Source organism: Clarias gariepinus, chromosome 25, assembly GCF_024256425.1.
Source record: "Clarias gariepinus isolate MV-2021 ecotype Netherlands chromosome 25, CGAR_prim_01v2, whole genome shotgun sequence".
Lineage (NCBI taxonomy): Eukaryota > Metazoa > Chordata > Actinopteri > Siluriformes > Clariidae > Clarias > Clarias gariepinus.
In genome coordinates this window covers 22575972-22597635 of record NC_071124.1, presented here as the reverse complement: position 1 = coordinate 22597635, position 21664 = coordinate 22575972, and the positions used below count along the sequence as shown (strand labels likewise).

The 21664-nt window shown below is 39.4% G+C and overlaps 1 protein-coding gene across 1 annotated transcript in view; it reads left to right on the top strand.

Annotated features, from left to right (window-relative positions):
- The first annotated feature begins 1238 nt into the window (after window positions 1-1238).
- The window catches only part of tmtopsa (teleost multiple tissue opsin a), a 51734-nt gene continuing 31308 nt past the window's right edge, over window positions 1239-21664 (top strand). The window contains exons 1-2 of the mRNA XM_053486151.1: window positions 1239-1590; window positions 7706-8034. Of these exons, the coding sequence (XP_053342126.1) occupies window positions 1239-1590; window positions 7706-8034 (681 nt within the window). The remainder of the gene's footprint in view (window positions 1591-7705; window positions 8035-21664) is intronic.

The window sequence follows — 21664 nt, the reverse complement described above, 5'->3', positions numbered from 1 at the left end:
AAAATTAATCTGGTTTGGGGAATGCAACTACAATATGTCTATTTTCCTAATTATTATCCAGAATGTGCAACTTTTTAATTTTTATTTTTACAGTATAGTATAGTATGGTATGCATGCATATAATTTGCTTAAGGTATGTGTGTGTGGGTTGGTTATTAATCAGAGTTGGCTCAGTTGTGATCATGTGACGCAGAGTCAAACTATTAATGCATTATTAAACTAAAAGCTGAAAGGTTATGGTGGTTCATGGTTAGAAGGCTAAATGTAGCAATGTGTTAATAGTCATGCCATTGCAAGGAACTGCGAGTGTGTGTGTGTGTAAGACTGTGTGTGAGGGAGAGAATGAAAGAGAGATCAAGAGAGCATGTGTGCATATTTATATCTTGGTGAGGACACAATGCAACAACAGTGATAATTTTATCTGTGACATTGTGGTGACCTTGCGGTGACCTGCACATGAGGAAAACTGCTTAAAATCAGAAGCAAATACAGTGCAACCTCGGATTGCGAGTAACAGCGTTTTGCTCCGCAAGACAAGCAAAAATTTTGTCTTGATAAACGAACAAGTCTTAATATACGAGTACCAAGTATCATTGAGAATCATGTATCACGCATGCGCTCCTTGTTTTGACACTGATCGTCTCCAGGTACCTTGGTTTCCTTCCACAGTCCAAAGACATGCAGGGTGTACTAAGCCTATCCCAAAGATGCGCACGTACACCCTTTGGGATAGGCTAAGTCTCCTGGGATAGGCTCCAGTCCCAGCGACCCTGTAAACGGGAAAAAGTGGTATAGACAATGAGTGAGTAATGAGAGAGATGTGTGTCTGTGTGTGAAAGAGAGATGTTTGTGTGAGAGAGAGATGTGTGTGTGTGTGTGTGAGAGAGAGAGAGCTATTTGTGTGTAAATGTGTGTGTAAGAGATGTGTGTGTGTGTGTGTGTGTGTGTGTGTGGAGGGGGGGAGGTGTCTAAGCGTGAGAGAGATGTGTTTGTGTGTGTGTGTAAGAAAGATGTGTGTGTACGTGTGTGAGAGAGAGGCAGAGAGGGAGAGAGAGATGAGGGGTCCAGTCACCACATGGTGGAGCAGATTCAGTTCGAACTTGTCATTAAAACACAATCTTCTGGGATTTTCTTCCACCTCACTTACACACACTGATCCTTCTCTTACATCCCGAAAAACATAGAACTCGGGTATCTGTGTGTGTGTGTGTGTGTGTGTGTGTGTCCAATGACCGGAGATGGTTTGGTCGAACGGGAGCGCGAGCTGCGGATCCCTGATGAACGTGTCGGACCCCGGCGCTGCGCGCGGCTCCCCTGCCAGCCTGAGCCCGCGCGGACACTCCGTGGTGGCCGCCTGCCTGGGGCTCATCTCCAGCTTCGGCATGCTGAGCAACCTGCTCGCGCTGGTGCTGTTCGGGCGGCACCGCGCGCTCCGCTCTCCCATCAACCTGCTGCTCGTGAACATCTGCCTCAGCGACCTGCTCGTGTGCGCGCTCGCTACGCCGCTCAGCCTCGCCGCCAGCGCGCGCGGACGCTGGCTCGCCGGACGCACCGCGTGCGTGTGGTACGGATTCGCCAACTCGCTCTTCGGTGAGTCTGCGGCTTTATTATAAACAGTCTTATTAATAGTCCAAATATATTGTGCACTTTATTATACGAGAGGAAAGTTGCGCGTGCGCTCTCACGTGCGAAACGGTACCGTTCCTCATCACAGGCATATAACCCTGACATATCTACATGTTTCATAATTCATGTGAAATGCGTATCGCAAAGGCAAAACATTCACAGTCATTGTATCCTCATGGGTGCACATTTGGTACTTTTTTTTTTTTTAAAAAACCTGGAATTAGTGCAGCATCCACATAATACCACACCTTTAGTGTCTGGGTTCGATTCCCGACTCTGGGTCTGTGTGCATGGAACAGTTTGCATGTTCTCCCTGTGCCTGGTGGGTTTCCTTCTTCTTCCCACTGTCCAAAAACATGCAGATTAGGTTAATGAGTGTGTGTGTGTGTGCCCTGCTAGGGATTGACACCCCATCCAAAGTGTACCCCGCCTCTGCCCTAAGTCTATAGCATAGGCTCCAGCCTGCACTCCCCCCCCCCCCTCACACACACATATAGACAATGAAGTTGGGGTAAAATGTCCTCATATGAGGTCATTCTGGTCTCAAGAGGACATGCAGTGAAATACTAAAGGATAGACGTAATACAATGAGAAGAAAAGAAAATGCAAATTGCACCTTTATACTGTAAAATATTCTATCTACAAAAATACAGTTAGAATGAAATTAAATTTAAAATATGTATAAAATGAGGTGGTGTGTTAGCACTGTGACCTTGCACCTCCAGGGTCAGGGTCGATTGTCACCTTTCAGGGTCTGTGTGTGTTCATGGAGTTTGCATGTTCTTCCAGTGCTTGATGGAGTACTCCGGTTTCCTCCCACAGACCAAAGACACGCAGATTAGAATAACTGGCGATCCAATTGGCAGTAGTGTACAGTATAAATGACCTTGTGAATGTTGACCGGTGGTTCTACTACGGTTGTAAAAATGGGAATAAATACAATGGTCACCACTAGCCTGCACATTCACTAGTGGACTACATGATGAACGGCACCCCATAATACGGTTTATTTACCAGTATCTTCAAATGTACACCATACATCATTTCCCAGTAAAATGTACATATTAAATATATCAAATAGATGTGCTGAATCAGAAACAAGAAATGGTGCAGTGAGGTACCTCTTTTTTTTGAGGTACACATTTACATAATGCATAATAATAATAATATACAGTATATAATAATATGCATTATTCTGCATAATGCATCACCGCTGACTTTTGGAAATAAGGGTATTAGACAGTACTGTTTCTTGTTGCTGGGTTAGTACTATCATACACCTTTAGTACATATAGTACTGTACCTTTAGTTTATTAATATTTCTTACATAAAAAGTTGAATGTAATGCCGGTTGTCGTTTTTCCTCTAAAAAACTAAATTCTGTTCATGTTTATTCGTTCGTTTATTTTAATGGCACTATAGCCACATTTCCAGGTGGAAGATTAAAAAGGGTTAAAGTTAAAAAGGGAGTAGTGTGGATGGTGCCACCTTAGCTGCAAAGAGGAGTACAGCTCAGTACCATTTTTAATTAGGCTTTTAATATCTTTTAATAAGAAATAAACTCTCAATACATGTTGCCATATAAACATATAAATGTTTATATTTTGTCAGTGCTGTTTAACCATTAATAGCTTAAGTATGTATGTCTTAGTTAGAAAGTAGGCCTACCTGCAGCAAGGAAAAGTATAATTCAGTACCTATTATGAAATTGTTGTTGTTGTTGGTCTCTCGGCTGCTCCCGGCAGGGGGTCGCCACAGCGGAATATCCGGTCCGCACTACACGTGGCTGGGGGTTTGGGCACTGGCTGGGAATCGAACCCAGGCCTTCCGCATGTCAGGCGAAACACCTACCATATAGGACAAATAATTAACTTAAAAGTGTTAAAAGTGTTTCTTCAACCCAATTCTTGATTAGTTTCCTATAACAGATCTAAAAGTCTTGATGAAATGTGAAAAACAAACAGTATTTACAGTTTTTAATTAACTTCCCAAATACTTCCTCAGGACTTGACTTTAATTCATTAACCTCCCTTTATGTTTGCTTTGCTCCCACATGCAAAACGTCCATCTGCTTCACCCTTCACCCACCGTTCTCTCTTCCTGCTTTGCTTAAGCTGAATTCTCCCTCCATCAAGCTGCATTTGAAACCAGACGTTGGCGCATGTAGGATCAAGAGCAACATGCTTAGCTAGATATAAACATACGCAATTAATCTCTTTGCTTCAAATGTAATCGATCAGCCAAGAAAATGTGTTTCTTTAGTTTCTAAAAGAGGCTTAAGTCGATAAGCTTGATTAAGCTGATCAGTTGATTACGATGTAATCTGCACGTTTAAATGATTAACACACGCTCAGATGCAGTGTCGCCTCGCACCTCCAGACACACCCCATCCAGCTGGTTCCCTGCCTTCTAGCCCCAAGTTTCTTCTCCTTCATGATACAGTAAAAAGCATGACATGTTGTTCTTCATAAAATCATCAAATTGTAATCGCCGGCATAGTGCTGGAGTATAGGAGGAATTAAACACTTCAGCATATGGTGGTGTTGTAAAATGATCAACTTTTTGCATGGATGACATTAGCTCTGCTTCAATTCACAACCTCATCACCTATTTCAGAGTCGATACAACAGAATTTTACATTGCTTTGCCTAGAATGTCGTACCAAAATGAGAGTAGTTTATTAAAATATTTTTGTTTTGTTTTTGTTCTGCTTGCTCATCCATGTCTATAAAGTGGGGAAAAAATAAGAGGAAGAAAAGTAATATTTTAACTTAATATTTCGAGTTTTAAAATAAAGTGTCAATACAACAGGAGGAAGTTCATTCTCCGAAGACCCCCGTCTTAGCACTGAGATTTTACCGCTCTAGCCGTTCAATTTGGCAAAAAGTTTAATTAGTCAAGGTTGTTACTTCTAGCAAGCTGAAAAGAAGGATGTTTTGTTCAGACCCAGCAGAAGGAGGTCAGATGTTCAAAGAGGAAATCTTTAGTTCTAATCACATTAAATTTAATGAGCATGAAGTACCCTGTTATGTTCTCACTGGATGTCATTTTTCCAGCCTCGTCTTTTCATTTGCATTCGATTAACACCGTTTTTCATCAATAGAAGCTCCAGAGATTTTCACACCACACGCTCCAGCAGTTAAATGCTTAATGGATTCGTAACAAAAAATAAATAAATAAAGGTAGATCACGTTTCAGGTAGAATAATCATTAAAAAAAAAAGCATCATTGTCAATAACAAAATTTATTTATTAAAGTGTTGAAGTGGGATTCGGAATCGGAATAGAATGCCAAAAAGCGTGTAGGTTTTTTTTTTCCCTGAACAACAGGAACATTGTACTTTTTTAATTAAAAAAGTTCTTCATGTGGAATTCTTTGTTATGGAGGGTGTCTCCAGTGACGGTGCTGTCAGTAACAGTGATGTTACTACACTCCTTAGCAACATAAGCTACTTATTATTATTATTATTATTATTATATCTTATTTTTATTAACTTCAACAGAGGAAGCACTGATTACCAAACGAACTTTGCTTTACAGACATACTACGACATTAGATGTAACAAGAAACCAATGACAAACGTGCCATTTTATTTCCTTAACTCCTCACTGAGAAACAAACAATAAAAAACATTTTTTTCATTTCCTTAAGGCAATAATTAAAACAACAAATAATGTTTTATGGGCTGTTTCCAAATGGTTAAGATGTCACTTCACGGCAAAATATATTGATATACAATTACCAGTACCAATACTGTACAAGTACTCAAAAATTTAATATATAATGTTAGACAAATCTTTATTAATTCTGAGGGAAATTGCAGTTCTGCAGCAGCTCAGACAAAAGCAGAGACAAAAAATTCATACAGTAGTACTAAAGGGTGGGATTTAACAAAACAAAAACAAAAACAACAACAACTACCTTAAGATTTAGCCTTAGATTATTTCTCCTGGAAAACTCCTTAAATGCAAAAAAAATCTTGAGGATTAAAGATAGTATACAGCAACCAAACGGTAGAGATGGCTCAATCAGGTTACATTTAACATATCTTTATTAACATACCGTGACTCTTATAGGATACAGCGTGATTCAGGATCAATAAGGTAGACACCAGACAGCCATCGCTATCTTAAACATCGTACCCAGAATATTCGGGGCCTCTTTTAAGTGATTCACCTGCTATAATATGCTCTACCAAAAAGTTGAGCAGAACATGTTGCTCATCAGGGACGATCTGACCATTTTGATTCATACACATTCACATTCCATACAAACTTAAATAATTATTTTGATTATGTAAAGCTGCTTTGCGACAATGCCAATTGTTAAAAGCGCTATACAAATGAAATTGAATTGAACATTAACGGGTTAAGAAATATATTACTTTGGATAAATTTCTTTAATATAGGAAGTATAAACCACTATGTGATTTCGTGTTGCAGAAAAATATAAATTTTTGTGTGGAATCAGAAGAAACGCTGCTTCATCACACTGTTATGATGTTGATTATGTTCACGAGTTTTACTTAGATAAAGTACTAATTCTCTAAATTAATACTGAAACAGAGTAAGAAGGGATTACCGCTTTAGTGCCTTCCATATTCAATTGCTATCATTTCGTCTGGTTTGAATAACCCTTTATTTCTTCAGCAGACACGTTAACAAACCCGTCTGCACTGTGCGGTGGATTTATTTTCCATTTCTTATCGGTCTTTTTATTTGTCCAGATTTATTCGCACCAGATAAGGAGGCGATTCAGCAGCGAAAACAATAACAACAACAACATTACCGAAGTGGCAGCCGAGTTAATCTGCATTTAAATACACTAATTGACATAAACATGGTAGTTAAGTACTACGGGATCTTTTGTTGTCGGCTAACGAGTAGCTGTATGTTTGAAGCTCTGTCTCTTCGGCAAGCCTTCAGTTCAATCGATCAGAGCACACTACAGAATAGTTTTGCCTCCGAACCTCGGCTGATTCATAATCGCTGTGGATTTGATCGAGACTGTGCATAAGCCAAACGAAACAAGCTGAAGAAAAGATTTGAAGCATTTGGTGACATTTAAAGGCTGTTTTTAGCCATTTGTATATTATTAAAACAGCCTTCCATGTTATACAGGACATCATTATCAATTCAAGTGATTAAGCTGCATTAAAACTACTGTTTGTCTGGTATTAGAAAAAAGATAATAATTGTTTTGATCTTATTGTTCGACTCAAACGTGGGCAGGCTCACTATTCCCCCCCTGCTTCAGGCATGTTAATTAAAATGCAATCATTAAAACTAAAATATTGATAATTACTTTTCTATACAAGCCATAAAAAAAAAAAAAAAAACAGATCCATCTGTCATCCAAGTGTAGTTACGGTCCTGGATAAAAGAAATTAAATAAAAAAAAGGCTTTCATCTAAAGCAGTGCACTGATTGTGGGCTCGAGTCCTGATTGCTGCATTTGAATAGAAATAAGCCCATTTATCTGTGCCCGTTTTCTAAAGGAAAAAAAGTCTAAAATATTTTACGTTGACTGAAACTGTTACTTGAATTCAAACTGAAAATTTTTATTTCACATCTCGACTTTAATGTTAAATAATTTAAGGTCATTGACCCCGTCACGGTTTACCCAAGACTGTCCCTTTTTTATTTACTGGGAAATATTTGGCATTTTCTACGACGTGTAATGCCCTTTATTTTATAAAACAATTATATTTCATACATCTACACTTATACATTATATTTTATACATCTACATTTATAATTATGACACAAGCTATCCTGAATCCTAAACACAAGAAAGCCCAAAGCCCACTCATTGAAAGAGCATAATTAGACTTCACTCTGAAGGTGAATTTGCATTTTTGTACCTTAAGGGTTAAGAACAGCTGTTCTTTTAAAAAAAAAAAACTTTTGGTAAGATTTATGAACTGCATTTTTTAAGGGGCGATCAAGTTAAACCGGGACTTGTGATCAAATTTCTAGTGAATAAAGGGGGCTGTACAGTAATTGACAAGCACATCACGATGATGAGAATCTTAGCCGTAAAACGTGAAGATAATGTTTCCCATCATGCATTTGTGCAGGCATTGTGTCGCTCATCTCACTGGCCGTCCTTTCCTATGAGCGTTACTGTACCATGATGTGCCCGGCCGAGCCTGACGTCACAAACTACAGGAAGGTCATCTTGGGAGTCCTGCTGTCCTGGGTCTACTCCCTCGTCTGGACTCTGCCGCCGTTTTTCGGTTGGAGTCGCTACGGACCCGAGGGACCCGGAACCACCTGCTCGGTTGACTGGACAACCAAGACGACCAACAACATCTCGTACATCATCTGCCTCTTCATCTTCTGCCTCATCCTCCCATTCCTCATCATTGTCTACTCTTATGGGAAGCTGCTACACGCGGTAAAACAGGTGAGGCGCCTTGTTTGGTTCAGGAAGCCTGAAGGTTGTGCTTTTTAATGATGTGTGAGTTCAATAATTCAAAAGGTCTAGACGAGATGGTCATATCACTGGAAGCATGCTGGCTTCTGTTTACATTTAGTATTGAAATCTCTGATGAAAATCAGCATGTAATACTCAACCCTAATATGCAACCTTTTATTTCTTAATTATTCCATCCGCATGCAGTAATACATTGTCAGCCGGTTTTGTCTCCTGTGGAGTCCAATAAAAACAGTCTGAAGTCTCCGTCTCTGCTTATTAATAACACCCCCGCTGTGCTTTTTCCCTCGTGCACTGTCGAATGTGCGCTAATAAAGCCGAGTCAAATCTCCCCCGTTTAATAATAAAGCAGCACTCGGGCTGTTCGACCAGGTGAGATCCGTATCAATTAAATCTCCTTTACACCCTGACACCCTTGCTAAGCAATAACCGATCATAGCAAGACGAACAACATGGGGTGCGAGTCAGGACGAAGCCGTTTCCCTGCAGCCTTCTGTTCTGTTCTGTTCTGTTCGTGGTGCCGTGAGTTATGGGTCCCTCTGCTCTCGATCCAACAGCTGCTCTTGTTGTGAGGTGAGGAAATGATCAATAAAACACAATTTGAATTACAACCAAAGCCGCTGTCATGGAAACCCACGACCATCAACCGACCATCTTCTAACCAATTAGAATCGGATTTTCAATAAAAAAAGCCGGGGTGTTAAATGCTCCTTGAGAGCTTCATTCTGGGTTTCTCGCTCTTTCTGTCTCTAATTACTGCCGTAGTAATAACTCTCAAACCCTCAGAGTCTATAACGCAAGCAGATTCACCTACTGTTGCTCGAGTGGAGAAAATATAATCTAGTCGTAATAATCCGAGGTGGGTAGAGTAGGCAAAAAATGTACTTAAGTAAAGGTAGCTGTACTTCAAAGTAATATTACTCAAGTAAGAGTAAAAAAGTATTTGGTAAAAAGAAACTCAAGTACTGAGTAACTGTTTCATCGTAATGTCTGATTTATTCTTCTTATTATTATTATTATTTATTATGTAAGCAGTCAGACAAAATGATAAAATAATGTACAAATTCTGACATTTCCAAATAAAATGAATGAAAGAAATAAAATAAATGAATAACAATTAATATCTTTACAAAATAGCAAATTAAGAAACACAAATTTCTTAATCTCACTTTTTTCACAACATACAGTACTGTAAAGCTTTTAAAACAAACACTTACTGTAGGTAACATATGTATGTTAGAACAGTGTAAATAATTAATATTATTCAGTTAATGTATAATATATTCACTTTCCTCCAAATGGCTCAGCAGATAACAACATTAAAGATAATAACATTAGGCATACACTATGTACAAGAGGTCTCAGTCTCACTTTACCATAAACTGTATTCAGTAGAACAAATATAAGAAACTTGTATTAGCCTTTAGCTTATTTGCTAATGATATATGTTGACATGGCAACATTAAATAAAGCAGCTAAACTAACCGCGACGTTTCCTCAGGTTAGATTACTTTTTTCCCGCTATGCAGCCAGTTTGTGTGTGGTCATGTGACTACATGTGCTCATTGTTATTGCGGCTGATTGGTCAAAGGGAGTCATGTGATTATTATTGCTACGTCTGATTGGTGAAACACGGTCAGTTACGTGGTAGATCCACCGGCTGCATTCCTCTGGAATAAGTAGAGAAAATCTAATGTGTAGAATAAATTGTTAAAAAAGTAACGAGTCGAGTGTAGAATGTTACTTCTACTCATAGAAGTAATTTTTTTTTCAAAAAAGTTACTTAAGTAAATGTAACTGGCTATTACCCCCTCTGGTAATAATGTGCACTTTGTTGTTTTCTGTTTTTAGTTTAAAGTCAAAGATAAAAGCGTTTGTTGTTTGCAGGTTTGAGACAGCGGGATGAAGGATGAACGGAGCAGATGTGAGTGTTTACTCTGGATTACGATGTCTAGCTGTTCTGGATGCAGTACCGTGTGTGATGAAAGCTCCGGGTAATGTGTTTAACGGATGTTCCTGCTGTGGTAGACATCCATATTTCTGTTACCTTGAATAAAGCACATTTTCAGCTTTCTACAATCCCACAGCAGGGTCGCAAACATTTTATAGGCGTACATTTTGGATAAGTTGCTATGGCGATATGTCAGGGAGACACAATGATAAAACAGTCGGCGTATATATAGTATATATATATAAGGGGAAAGGACATGAGGTGACACCTTACTTCTAGTAAAATTACTTTCATTTAATGCCAGATTTTTTGTGTGAGTTTATGAACCTTGGTCTTGTGATCCAATTGAAAACAAGTAGACTGCCAGTCGGACCTTCCCCATGGTCGTTCCTGATTGTTATTTCTCGCTACACTTAAACAATGCTGAAGGCGTTTATCCAAAACACACAATAATCTCCTTTGAAGAGTTGATATTGAGATGTATATCTGCTACTTCTGCTCTGTAAAGCTTCATAACGGCTCTAATCTGAGGTGCTGGTTGTTGATTTGAGTAATTTGAGGTTTATGACTCTAAATGAACTTCAGTTTTGGTCTTGTTTTCCTGGGAAGGTCTTCATGAGAGACAGTTTCATTATGGAGCTTGATGGGTTTTGCAAATGCACTCGACACAGTAGTGGTCCTGTAGGAACTGTTCCAGAACAGCCGAGCTTCATGTCTTCACTGTTGTTGTTACTAAATTACCGGATGCCGAATAAGTATTGTTCTAAAAGGTAGAAAATAATTACATCGTTGTGTCCAAACTTTTGACTGGTACTGTAGGTGGGACTGTGTTGTCATGAATCAATGAAAAATGGATCTGCTTAGAGTTAACCCTTTATAGTGCACTCAATAAAATACTTTGAAGTTCAAAATGATTTTTTTAAAGGCTTTCCCCAAGCTTTTTTTTTTTTTACTCTGTATCCCTTAATTAAGTGAAGAACCACATTTGGTAAAATCATTTTGCATTTAAAATTGTTTTTTGGGGAGGATTTTGTATTTTTGCATATTTTTATGTTTAAATAAATTAAATAATATAAAATTGTAAATGTTTAATTAAATGTTAATTTAAGTGTATTTTTTATTTTTTATATATATTTATACTTTCATCTATCTATCCTTTAATATCATCTGCAATACAGTTTAACCAGTTGCTACATTACTATATTCTGCATCTATTTGAATTTTTTTATTTTATGTTCAGTTTGTGTATTTTTTATTTTAATTTTATCTATTACTTCACTTAATTGCATGTGTATTCTTTTTACTCTCTGGCAGAAGAATTTCCTTCGGGATTCATAAAGTTTTATCTTATCTAATCTTATCTGTCGAGGGATATGGTTCCTTGCCCATCTAGGCTAATAAGTTTTTAGAAATTAATATATACATACAGTGTTACAGACATAACACGTTACAGAGTACTGTGTTAGAGTACTTGGATTACTTTTTGGTAGGGATGCATCGAAATGAAAATTCTGGGCCGAAAACGAAACCGAAATTTTTGGATGCACTTGGCCGAAAACCGATACCGAAACCGAAAATGGCTTCATTAAAAAAACATGTTTAAAATATTTTCTTTTTGTTTGTATTAAAAAAATGTTGCATATTGCAACTTTGCTGTCCTCATCTGAAACTTTGAAGTGCTTCCAAACCGCCGACATACTCCGTGTTTGATGCGTAATGACAGCGCGAACGAGACGGGAGGATGGGAGAGGCGTGGCGACAATTTCGGCTTTTATTTTCGGCGCTTTCTTACGTTTCGGCCGAAACCGATAATGCTATTTCGGCCGAAAATTTTCGGCGGCCGAAATTTCGGTGCATCCCTACTTTTTGGATGTACCGAGTAATCTAACGCGCTAAGTCCGCCATTTAAGTACTCAGTGATTTAGTTACATTTTCAAAAATGTAATCCGTTATTCAGGCAATTTTTATAATCCGTGAGCCAGACAGCAGTCATTCCTAATTAGTGTTAGTGCGGGTGTGTGTGGGTGTGAAAGTCGTCCTACAAGCCCCGCCCCGCTGTTATTCCTGCTGTTATACCCCTATCTCACCTATGCGGTTTGACTATGCGAGGGCTGACGCGCGGAAAGATGCAAACCTAATCACAGCGCCAAAACTCGCGGGGAATCGTGATGAACCGTACTTACGGCCACCGTGCGAAACCGCGTAGGTGAGATAGGGGTATTAGTAGGTGAGATAGGGGTATTAGTAGTTAACAGATTATGGGCAAAACTTCGCTGAGTGATGATGGTAGAATAATTATAAAGGTCTTGACTAAAACAACCTGCATGAGGAACCACAAAGGAGTTTTCATTTTTTTGCAGTGGAAAAGTACTCGGAACTAGTTACTTTTAACAGAAAGTAACGCTGTAATGTAACTGATTACTTTTTAATGACAGTAATTTTGTAATGTAATTAGTTACTTATTTGAATTGTAACTTTGCCGTGGCATTGCTTGGTGCACATAAAATAGGCCTCTTTATTGAGCTGATATACTGTACAATCTCTGTTTTTGTGTCTTCTCTGTTCAGTGCGAACATCATACATTATTGAAAAGCAAGATACTGATCAACACATTAAAGGATAAATAATTAAATATAGAATCTTTTTATAACACCATATGCTTTTAACCCTGGGAACGCTGGGTGTGAGGTGGGAAAAACCCTGCGTAGGACTCCCTTTGCTTTTCGCGCTCCGCGAGTTAGTTTGCGGTCCGAGGTTCTACAAGATGTATTGCAATGCTGATTGTCAGTAATCGGAATTCTAAACATTCTTAGACGATGACATCATGACACATCTGACATATTCAAGCCTTCCATATATATGTGTAATGTACACATTATTCACCTGGCAGCAAAGCAGAATCATCATACTGTACATGTTTATAGGTTTAGAGCTTCAGGTAACCGACAGTACAACATGAATAATCACAGTCACTCAAATAACTACTTGCTGAGCTGAAAAGCTTCTCAGAGATGCATAGGCAGGAATCCGATCCTATAGGCTACTGTATACCTGGTGCACGCAAACTAGGCAGCTTCAGCTCCTGCCATGTGATTGGCTGATTGAATAAAGTGCTCAGTAAGTGTGTATTCATTGTTGCTACAGAAAAGAGACTCGTCTGTACTCGGATCATTTGCCGAGAGAACGTCTTGACTCCTCTGCTCTCCATCTGCCCTTAGAGTGAAGTTGTATCAGTTGTCGTTTATATCATTGCTTTTGTGCAAACGTTATGCAGACTGTGAGTCTTTTTTATGACTTTAAAGGCAATTCTAATAAGAAAACTTTAAACCACACAAGAGCTGCGAGAGAATTTATCAGCCCTGCTGCTGCGGTGTAAAGGGCGATGGGATTGGCTGTGCTTCTGAGCATCCACACACACACACACACACACACACACAGTCGGAAAATGTGAGCATCTGCTTTCTAATACCTGCCTTTCTAAACAAGAAAATACAATCAATAATTTATAGTGTTATTTATAGCTTCGTAGGAACAGCAGGATGAAAAACTCTTGCAACTTTCACTGTGATTTGATTTCAGAAACGATTCTCAGTAGGAAAATATTGCTCTCTAGTTTATACGTATCTTTTATAGACCCGGGGCTGGATGTGCGTACGCGAGGAGGCGAATTGATGCAGTGCACGTGACATGAACATTTAATCAACTGCGTTGTCTGCATACAAACACCGCAGACCTAGAGTGTGTTTTTTTTTTTTTTTTTTTTAAGGCATGTTAAAGCCTTTTATAATTTCCATTTTGCTCAAGATCAGATTGATAAACAGCGCACAAACAGGTCTCCACATCACAATCAGCTTTACTTCTAGAGCTGAAAACACCGAACTCCTCTCCCTTTTGCACTTCCTGTCCACATCCCACACTCCCGCCACGGATCATCCACAAACAGCTGATTAAATGTCATGCCATTATGAGGTGATGGAACTGCTGAACCACAGGACCGCCATTCAGACTCCTGGTACTAAAGAGGTTAAATGTGATTAAGCGCTTTAATGAGTACTTTGTTCTCCCTCCTGGTGCGCGGCGTTCTCCGGATGTACAGCGACCCTGTCCAGGATTAAGTGCTTACTCAAGATGAGGTTTAGGAGAGAATGTTTAACTGGAGTTGAAGCAGTTTATGGAAGTTCTGTTAGGAGATTAATGTGGACTTCAGGAACGTGTGCTTAATGGTCACAGAAATGTATGGAGTATTCAACACAACAGTTACAGAAGTTCAGGTTCACTAATTTGATTGGACGAGCGACCTTCTTATGCCCCTTTCACACTTGGACAAAGACCAGAAAGTTCCTAAAAGAACCCAGTGGGAACAAGGTCAAAATGGAAAACTGTTCCTAGCTCGTTCCTGTCAGGTTCTCAGTGTCCCAGGTTCTGTCATGTTGTCACAAATTTCCAATCACCATGTCCGATTAGATCAGATCAGCACCACACTCTTACCAGACGCTTATCACCTATCAGTGGGTTGGTATAAATACCACGAGATGCCCAGTGTTTTTCATCGTGAAAGTGATGGTGTAAGAAACTGGATTCAGTATTTATACTAAAATCATCCAAACATAACATGGACGCGCTGATAACCTGCCGCATGCGTACCATAAACGTTTAAAGCGCTAGAAGAACGTCACATTAACCTAATGTGGTCTCCTACAACGTGGTTTGGACCTACCATGGTCATAGCACAAGCCTGAAGATGGTGAACTCCAGTGATGTAACAACAGCGCAGTGACATCATGATAAAAACTCCAAGAAGTAAGAACGCCATCCAGTCTTTCCCGTCTGGTCCGTGCTCGCCTGTGAGAGGTGTTAGTCGTCCATTTACAATTCAGTGCATCTTGTTTTAACACCACGTCCTCACCAGGGTTGTCCAAGTCGTGGCATGTCAAGGGAGACAATACCGCACCATGACCGGTTTCTACTGTGTTGTTCAAGTTCTTACTGCGTTCACTTAATTTTTTTTTTTAACCGTAGTAAGGGCGTGGTCAGTGTGATGGGTGTTATATATTTATTTACTATTTTGTTTGTTGATGCAAATAAACACATACAGTTCGCCTTCATCGATGAACTGTGCTGTTGTACCCAAGTGCTTACTGATGACTGTAAATCTAGTTCTAGTTCTAGTCTAGTCCGTCCCCACTTCCTTGACTGGTTAGCACTGTGGCCTCGCACCTCCTGGGTTGTGCGTTCGAGTCCCGACTCGGATTCTTGAGCCAGGAATTTGCTTGCTCTCCCTGTGTTTGGGGGGCTGATTGGCTTTTCCAAATTGCCTGTCCTTAACTGACCCGGCATGTTGAGGCTCCAGGCTTCCTGTGACCCTGTACAGTGTTATGGAGGATGGCTGAGTGAGTATTTTAATGTGATTATTTCATTTTATTTTTTTATCTATTGGTATGCATTAACAAGTAAATGCTGTCAGTTCTAATTTATTATTTCATCTGTTTATCGCTTCACTTGCCTCTTTTTCTCATGTACGACTCCACTTATAACAACAATCCAATTTAAACAGTTACTATAGCAGATCGATGCATTATTCATGAATAAAATATGAAAGCAGTCAGAAGAAAATGAAAAAGGGAAGAGAAGGGAAGTCATTTTCACCGGAAGCACCTTTTAACAGGAGCGTACAAATCACTGTGAGCTACAGCAGCTATAAATGAATTATTTAACATACTGCCTCTGAAATTACAATTACTCAAAATGAATTTCTTATTTGTAAAAAGTCTTATATTAAAGCAATACCTCATATGCGCCGTTGTTCTGAATATCAGCACAGCTTTGCTTATCTACGGCGCCGACGCCCGAATCACAGCTGCGCTATATTCCATAAATAACCAGTTGGTGTAAATTGAATGAGTTGCATGCTGGGAGCAGTGTCACTGGTCACTGCCAGCCAAAAGCCCTAACTGTTGGTCAACGCTTGTCCAGCTGCATTAACAGAATACAAAAGCTAAAATAAAAGCAAGAATCAGAACACAAGACGCTCTCCTTGAAGTGATGTGAAAGTTACACATCTGTAACAAATCTTTCTTGGATGTTTTCACCGTTGCATCATGACCCACTGGACATCTCCAGGCATTTCTTCCCTGTTGTGAGTGATTGCTATTAAACCGCAGGCTTCTAGAGTTTAGCTTTTGAAATATATTCAGTATGAAATGTGTATCGTGATGCAACGTGGTTGACTAAAACTGTTTTTGATTGTTATGTTACTGGGATTTGTCAGTTATTTATTGCAGGGTTTTTTTTTTTCAGAATAAGATTCAGGTTTACATACAGGTAGAGTTACACACACAAGGAAAGTGTCTGGGTGAAAATGGAGTCTAACCCAGGAGACTTAGGGGACAAGGGGACCTGGGTACACCCTGGACAGGGTGCCAATCCATCACAGGGCACACACATATACACACATAAATACATTTACTCGCACACGACGGGGCAATTTGGGAACACCAGTTAGCTGGTGTTCTAATCTGCATCTTTGAACTGTGGGAGGAAACCGGAGTACCCCGAGGAATCCCACCAAGCACAGGGAATCAAACCCTGACCCAGGATGTGCAAGGCGACAACGCTAACCACTAAGCCACTGTGCCACGTAATAAGAAGCCCTACAAAAGAATAAAAATCATGGAACACGTTATTCTTAGCTAATTATAATAGACTATAGAATGATGAATACATACATGCAGTATATACAGTATGGGTATTTATTTGACCCTATATCATCATATAATATAATTATTTGCATTTGTAGGATTATTACAGTATTGTTTTATAAGGAAAAACAGAACGGGGAGCAAAGTGTTTGCCATGTGTGTTTCTCCGCCGGTTTCATAACAGAGCCGCGTCTCCTAGCAATGCCATGTGCTGAGATCAACAGTTCGGGCTTTCGGACAAGAGTCCGTCTGTCGTGCTCAACATTTTGTCTCCTGTTACTGCAGGGATCGCACAAACTTATGCCATTTCAGCTGGTGCGCTCAGATGACTGCGTGATGAGATTGAATATTTTCTGCATTGTGGGTGGCGCATGGCATTAGCATAGATTTGCCTGAACCGGGTCCTGTGTAGGCTGCAGGCTTCTCTTTGTCTCAAAGAACAAAAAAGATCCATTTTATGAACATCGTTAGAGACTCTCTAGCTGTATGAAGTTTAGTATAATTTCCACCTTCTCAACATGACTTCTGTCACTATTTTAATTTCCGGTCCTTTTGCATTTAATTCGTTTAGCGGTATGATCTAGCGTTAATAGAACCTGGTTAGAGTTTTAAAAATGCAAAGAAGAGAGAGCAGCCGTCCGCCAAAACCTACATTTAAAACCAGTTAGCAAGGAAACACATCTGATAACGTTGATAACATCATCTTAAACAAGTCATTAGTAATTGCTTCTAAGTCGTCCTGAACCGTCCATACTGTACATATATACATGCAGTGGTACCTCGGCATCTAAACAATCCACTGTAAGGCCCGAAATTTCGCACCTACATCCAGCAGCCGTTCAACACCTGTTTGTGTCATTGGAGCCAAGTGAACCAAGTTTATATATATATTTTTCTATTTTGTGCAAGATTAAGTGAAGACAAAGCCCCATGATTCCCAGGACGGTAGCTAGTAGAAAACAGAGCCGTTTGGTTCTTAAAGCAGCCGCTGTAGAGAAGAATCATAAATGAAGGTTAAGTGAGGTTTAATGTCTATTTATTTCGTATTTTATTTATTTGACATGTCTTTTCTAAATGTTTTGATTGGTTTTATATGCAAAAAAAAAAGGTTAATAGAGTTGGAAATGGGGAATATTAGTAAAATTTTTCGGTGGCTGGAACAGATTGTCTGTACATGTATTTACATTATTTCCTATAAAGTTTGAGAAAAATGCGCTTCGCTACAAATGACATTTTTTCCCCTCATTCTACACACAATACTCCACAATGACAACGTAAAAACAGGTGTTTATTTCTTTGCTAATTTATTAGAAAATATTGACTGAAATGTCCCTTTTACATACACAATTATTCAGAACCATCACTTAGTACTTGGTCAAAGAACCTTTGGCAACAGTCGCTCCTGGCAGTTCCAGAGCTAGTTCAGAGCCAGTGCCCAATTTTGAATCAGACAGGGGGGTTGGGTGTGTGTGTGTGTGTGTGTGTGTGTGTGTGATGGCAGCACCGACTTAAAGTGTGTGACAGCCATCTTAATAAAATGGACTGAAACTGCAGTGAACAGCACAAATCCTTTTTAGTTGTAATGTTTTGATCCGAAAGCCAGGAGAAAGCTATGTTGAGGTTAGCCGTTGTTGTTGTTGTTGTTGCTATGCTTGCCGCTAGCATTTTTTCTGCCATTAGCATTGCTGCTAGCTTTGTTGCTAGCATTGCTGGCAAAGTAAAGATAGACACAGCCTTTAGCCCAGTGAAAAAACAAAGCCAGTTCTTAAAAGGTTCGCTACTGAACTGGGTTTAAACCGACACTAACAGGAGATCTCTGGTTAAATGTGCTCCAGTTCATGCTTAGGCTGATTGTGTGGGTTCTCGAGTGAATGTGTTTCCCATGCTGTGTTAATGACTTTGTGAAATAAAGTTCTCCCAGCCATTGCATGGCGCAGCAATCAAGCTCACTTACTTTACCGGCGGTAAAATGCTACAATGTATTGGGTCATATTAGTAACAAAGAAACAAACGAGAGAACATCAAGACCAACAACATATAAATCTATAAAGACAATATTTTAAAAAGAATGGCAATAAAACTGAAGAGGTACAGTAAGCTGAAATAAAATCAGTAGCAGCATTAGCTTACGCTAGTAAACTAGTTACTTATTTTAATTATTATGGTAGTCAATATTAATTTGAAATAATGCTGAGAAACTTTATTTTGAATTAATATTGATTACCATAATAATTACAACACGAGTTAATGCTGCTACTGATTTTATTCCAGCTTACCTGTTCAGTTTGATTGACATCCTTTTCACTTGGCTGTTGGTCATCATCAGCAGGCACAGGTTCATCATCACTGACCTCCTGCACATCCAGCTTACACTGATGAGCGGTATATCTTACACTGATGAGCGGTATATCTTACACTGATGAGTGGTATATCTTAAACTGATGAGTGGTATATCTTACACTGATGAGCGGTATATCTTACACTGATGAGTGGTATATCTTACCCTACATCATGATGATACCCCCTACAAAATGTTCATGATATTTCACAATCAATAAGGCCAATTTGTCTTTTCTTCATAAAGTGTTTAGGTGAAATTCCACCCATACAAGTGTGACAAATATGCAAAGAAAAAAAATCTGAAAGGGGCAAATACTTTTTCATGGCACTGCACATGTAGTCAGATTGTTCCACTGGGATGAAACCGTGCCAGGTGGAGTTATAGCACTTACAAAATCATACTAACTTTACACTGATACTGTATGAATAACTTTGAATGATGAACTTATTGTTCTTTTCTTTGTTTTACAAATATGACCCTATATATGTTCAGTGATACTTTTTTGTTTAGGTTTTTGTTTGTGTTATATTTTTATACTAGTATGTGGTTTTAAAAATGAATCTCCACTTTAATGATCCAGTGTATTATAATGTTGGACGTGGTGGCCTGCTGGATCCGGCCTCGCTGTCCCTGACCGTAATGTTAGAGCCGTCAGAGCGGAACTGGAACTTTCCTTCACACTAAAGGCAGAATCTGTTCATTTGAAGCATTTCACAGCATTAACCTCTGAAGCTTTTTCTTATTTCCGTGTAACTTTCAGCTTTCACCTTTTCTACTTCCTTCTTTTCATTCATTAAAATTATTATTAATTTGCTCAAAGAAATTCGCTGCATGGAGAAAGGATCAATACAGTATCTCTCCCTCCGTAAATTAAAAGTGAAGGTGTCTAATTATTATTATGGCTTTATTTTTAATGTTGCTTGCGGCAGCGTAACAGCTCGAACAGTTAATTCATGCTGGTGTTTTGATGAGATGGACAAACGTTCTTTTATTTACTGCATTGTCAGGTTATAGTACAACCTTTCGGGTGGATCCTGCACTTAAATCCAACAAAAAACTACTAAAAAGAAAACAAAACTCAGGCTCTAAATCCTAGCTTACATCTCGCATACGCGTTCACACACACCGGACCTCATTACCCACAATGCAATGGGAAAACTCCCGGCGCTCCAGATGGCCAGTCCGCCACTGCTCTTGGGTGCGTTCAGAAAGTTTCCTGCAACCTTCCCCAGATCTGTGCCTCGACACAATCACAATGGATAAAAAGATTAGAAATAATCTGAATTTTAATTGAAAGTCTAATAATAATAATAAATAAAAGAATAATTGACTATAATCACTTGTAAGTTACCAAAGCAATAAATAATGATGTAGAAGGCTGGGTTCAAATGCTCTTTCTGCTCTTCACTTGCCCCTGACAACATTTTGAAATCTGTTTCATTTTAAAGGTCATGTTATGTATCCTACTGTAGATAGACGTCTCCTGATCCAACACCTGCCGCTGTAATTCTCCCAGAAGGAGACGTGATCGAATCTTCGTCTAATTCTGAATCTGATCATGTGCCTCGGAGTCTCGCAGGCCGGCAGGAATGTTTACGAGATGAGCGACACATGTCAGTGTTAATCCGCTACGGCTCCGTGTTCGGCTGTGCCTCTGCCACACGCGCTTCGTGCCGCAGCCTGGTCCTGAATTGAAGATTTAATTCCGAGACATTCTGTTCACGGTGCATCGGAATGCTAAGGAGTTTTTTTTCTCCAGCAGCGAGACAGGATAATGACTTACGGCTCTCGTAAATATCGGGCAACGGGGCCGGCGTGTGAGAGCCTTATGAATCTTACCTGCATCTCCTGCTCCGATTATAAACCTTGATCTCGGTGCTGAGAAACTGCTTTCACTTTTTTTGCACAAGGATTTATTTTTCCATGTATCATTAGGTCCAGATCAGGCAAAACTTACTTTTAGAATTACTTTTGCCTTATTTCTGCGAGCCTCGACTTGCCTTGCTTTATTTTTCTTTGCGATAGTTTGGGGATTTACACTTTTATTGGAGTCGTATAAGAGATGCTGAGACACTTCTTTAGCAGAATTTGCATCCGCTTGCCAAGGCTTGTTCAGCATCAGTCTGTTTTATTGTTCTACTACAAAGTCTCTTATTTGTTTATTTATTTATGTATTTATTTATTTATTTAATAAATGATCTTTTGCCTTTATGGACCGGGTTTGCTGATATCACTTTGCATTTAGTGTAGGAGTCAGTCCAAGGCTGTTTTGAATCCCACTTCTACCCACTCCTCAAGGAATTCCTCTTGCAGTTATTATTTGTCTTGCTGAATAAAATGTAAATAAAACCCCCTGAGCTGCGGGTTGCACATCGCCAATCCCACGCAGCTAGCTTTGGCATCCGATCTCAAAAATTGCGCGGTCCTGTCCTGCTCTCGGATTCTACCGAGGCTGGAACTGAACATCCTGAAAAAATTTCTCGGATGCTGTTGGAGATATTCCATCCTCCATCCAGCGTTAATCTATAAACAGCTTTCATGCTGCAGTTTCAGAATCATCAGTTTCTTTTAGCTAGCTCGTCAACAGGATTGATGAAGGATTGGTATTAC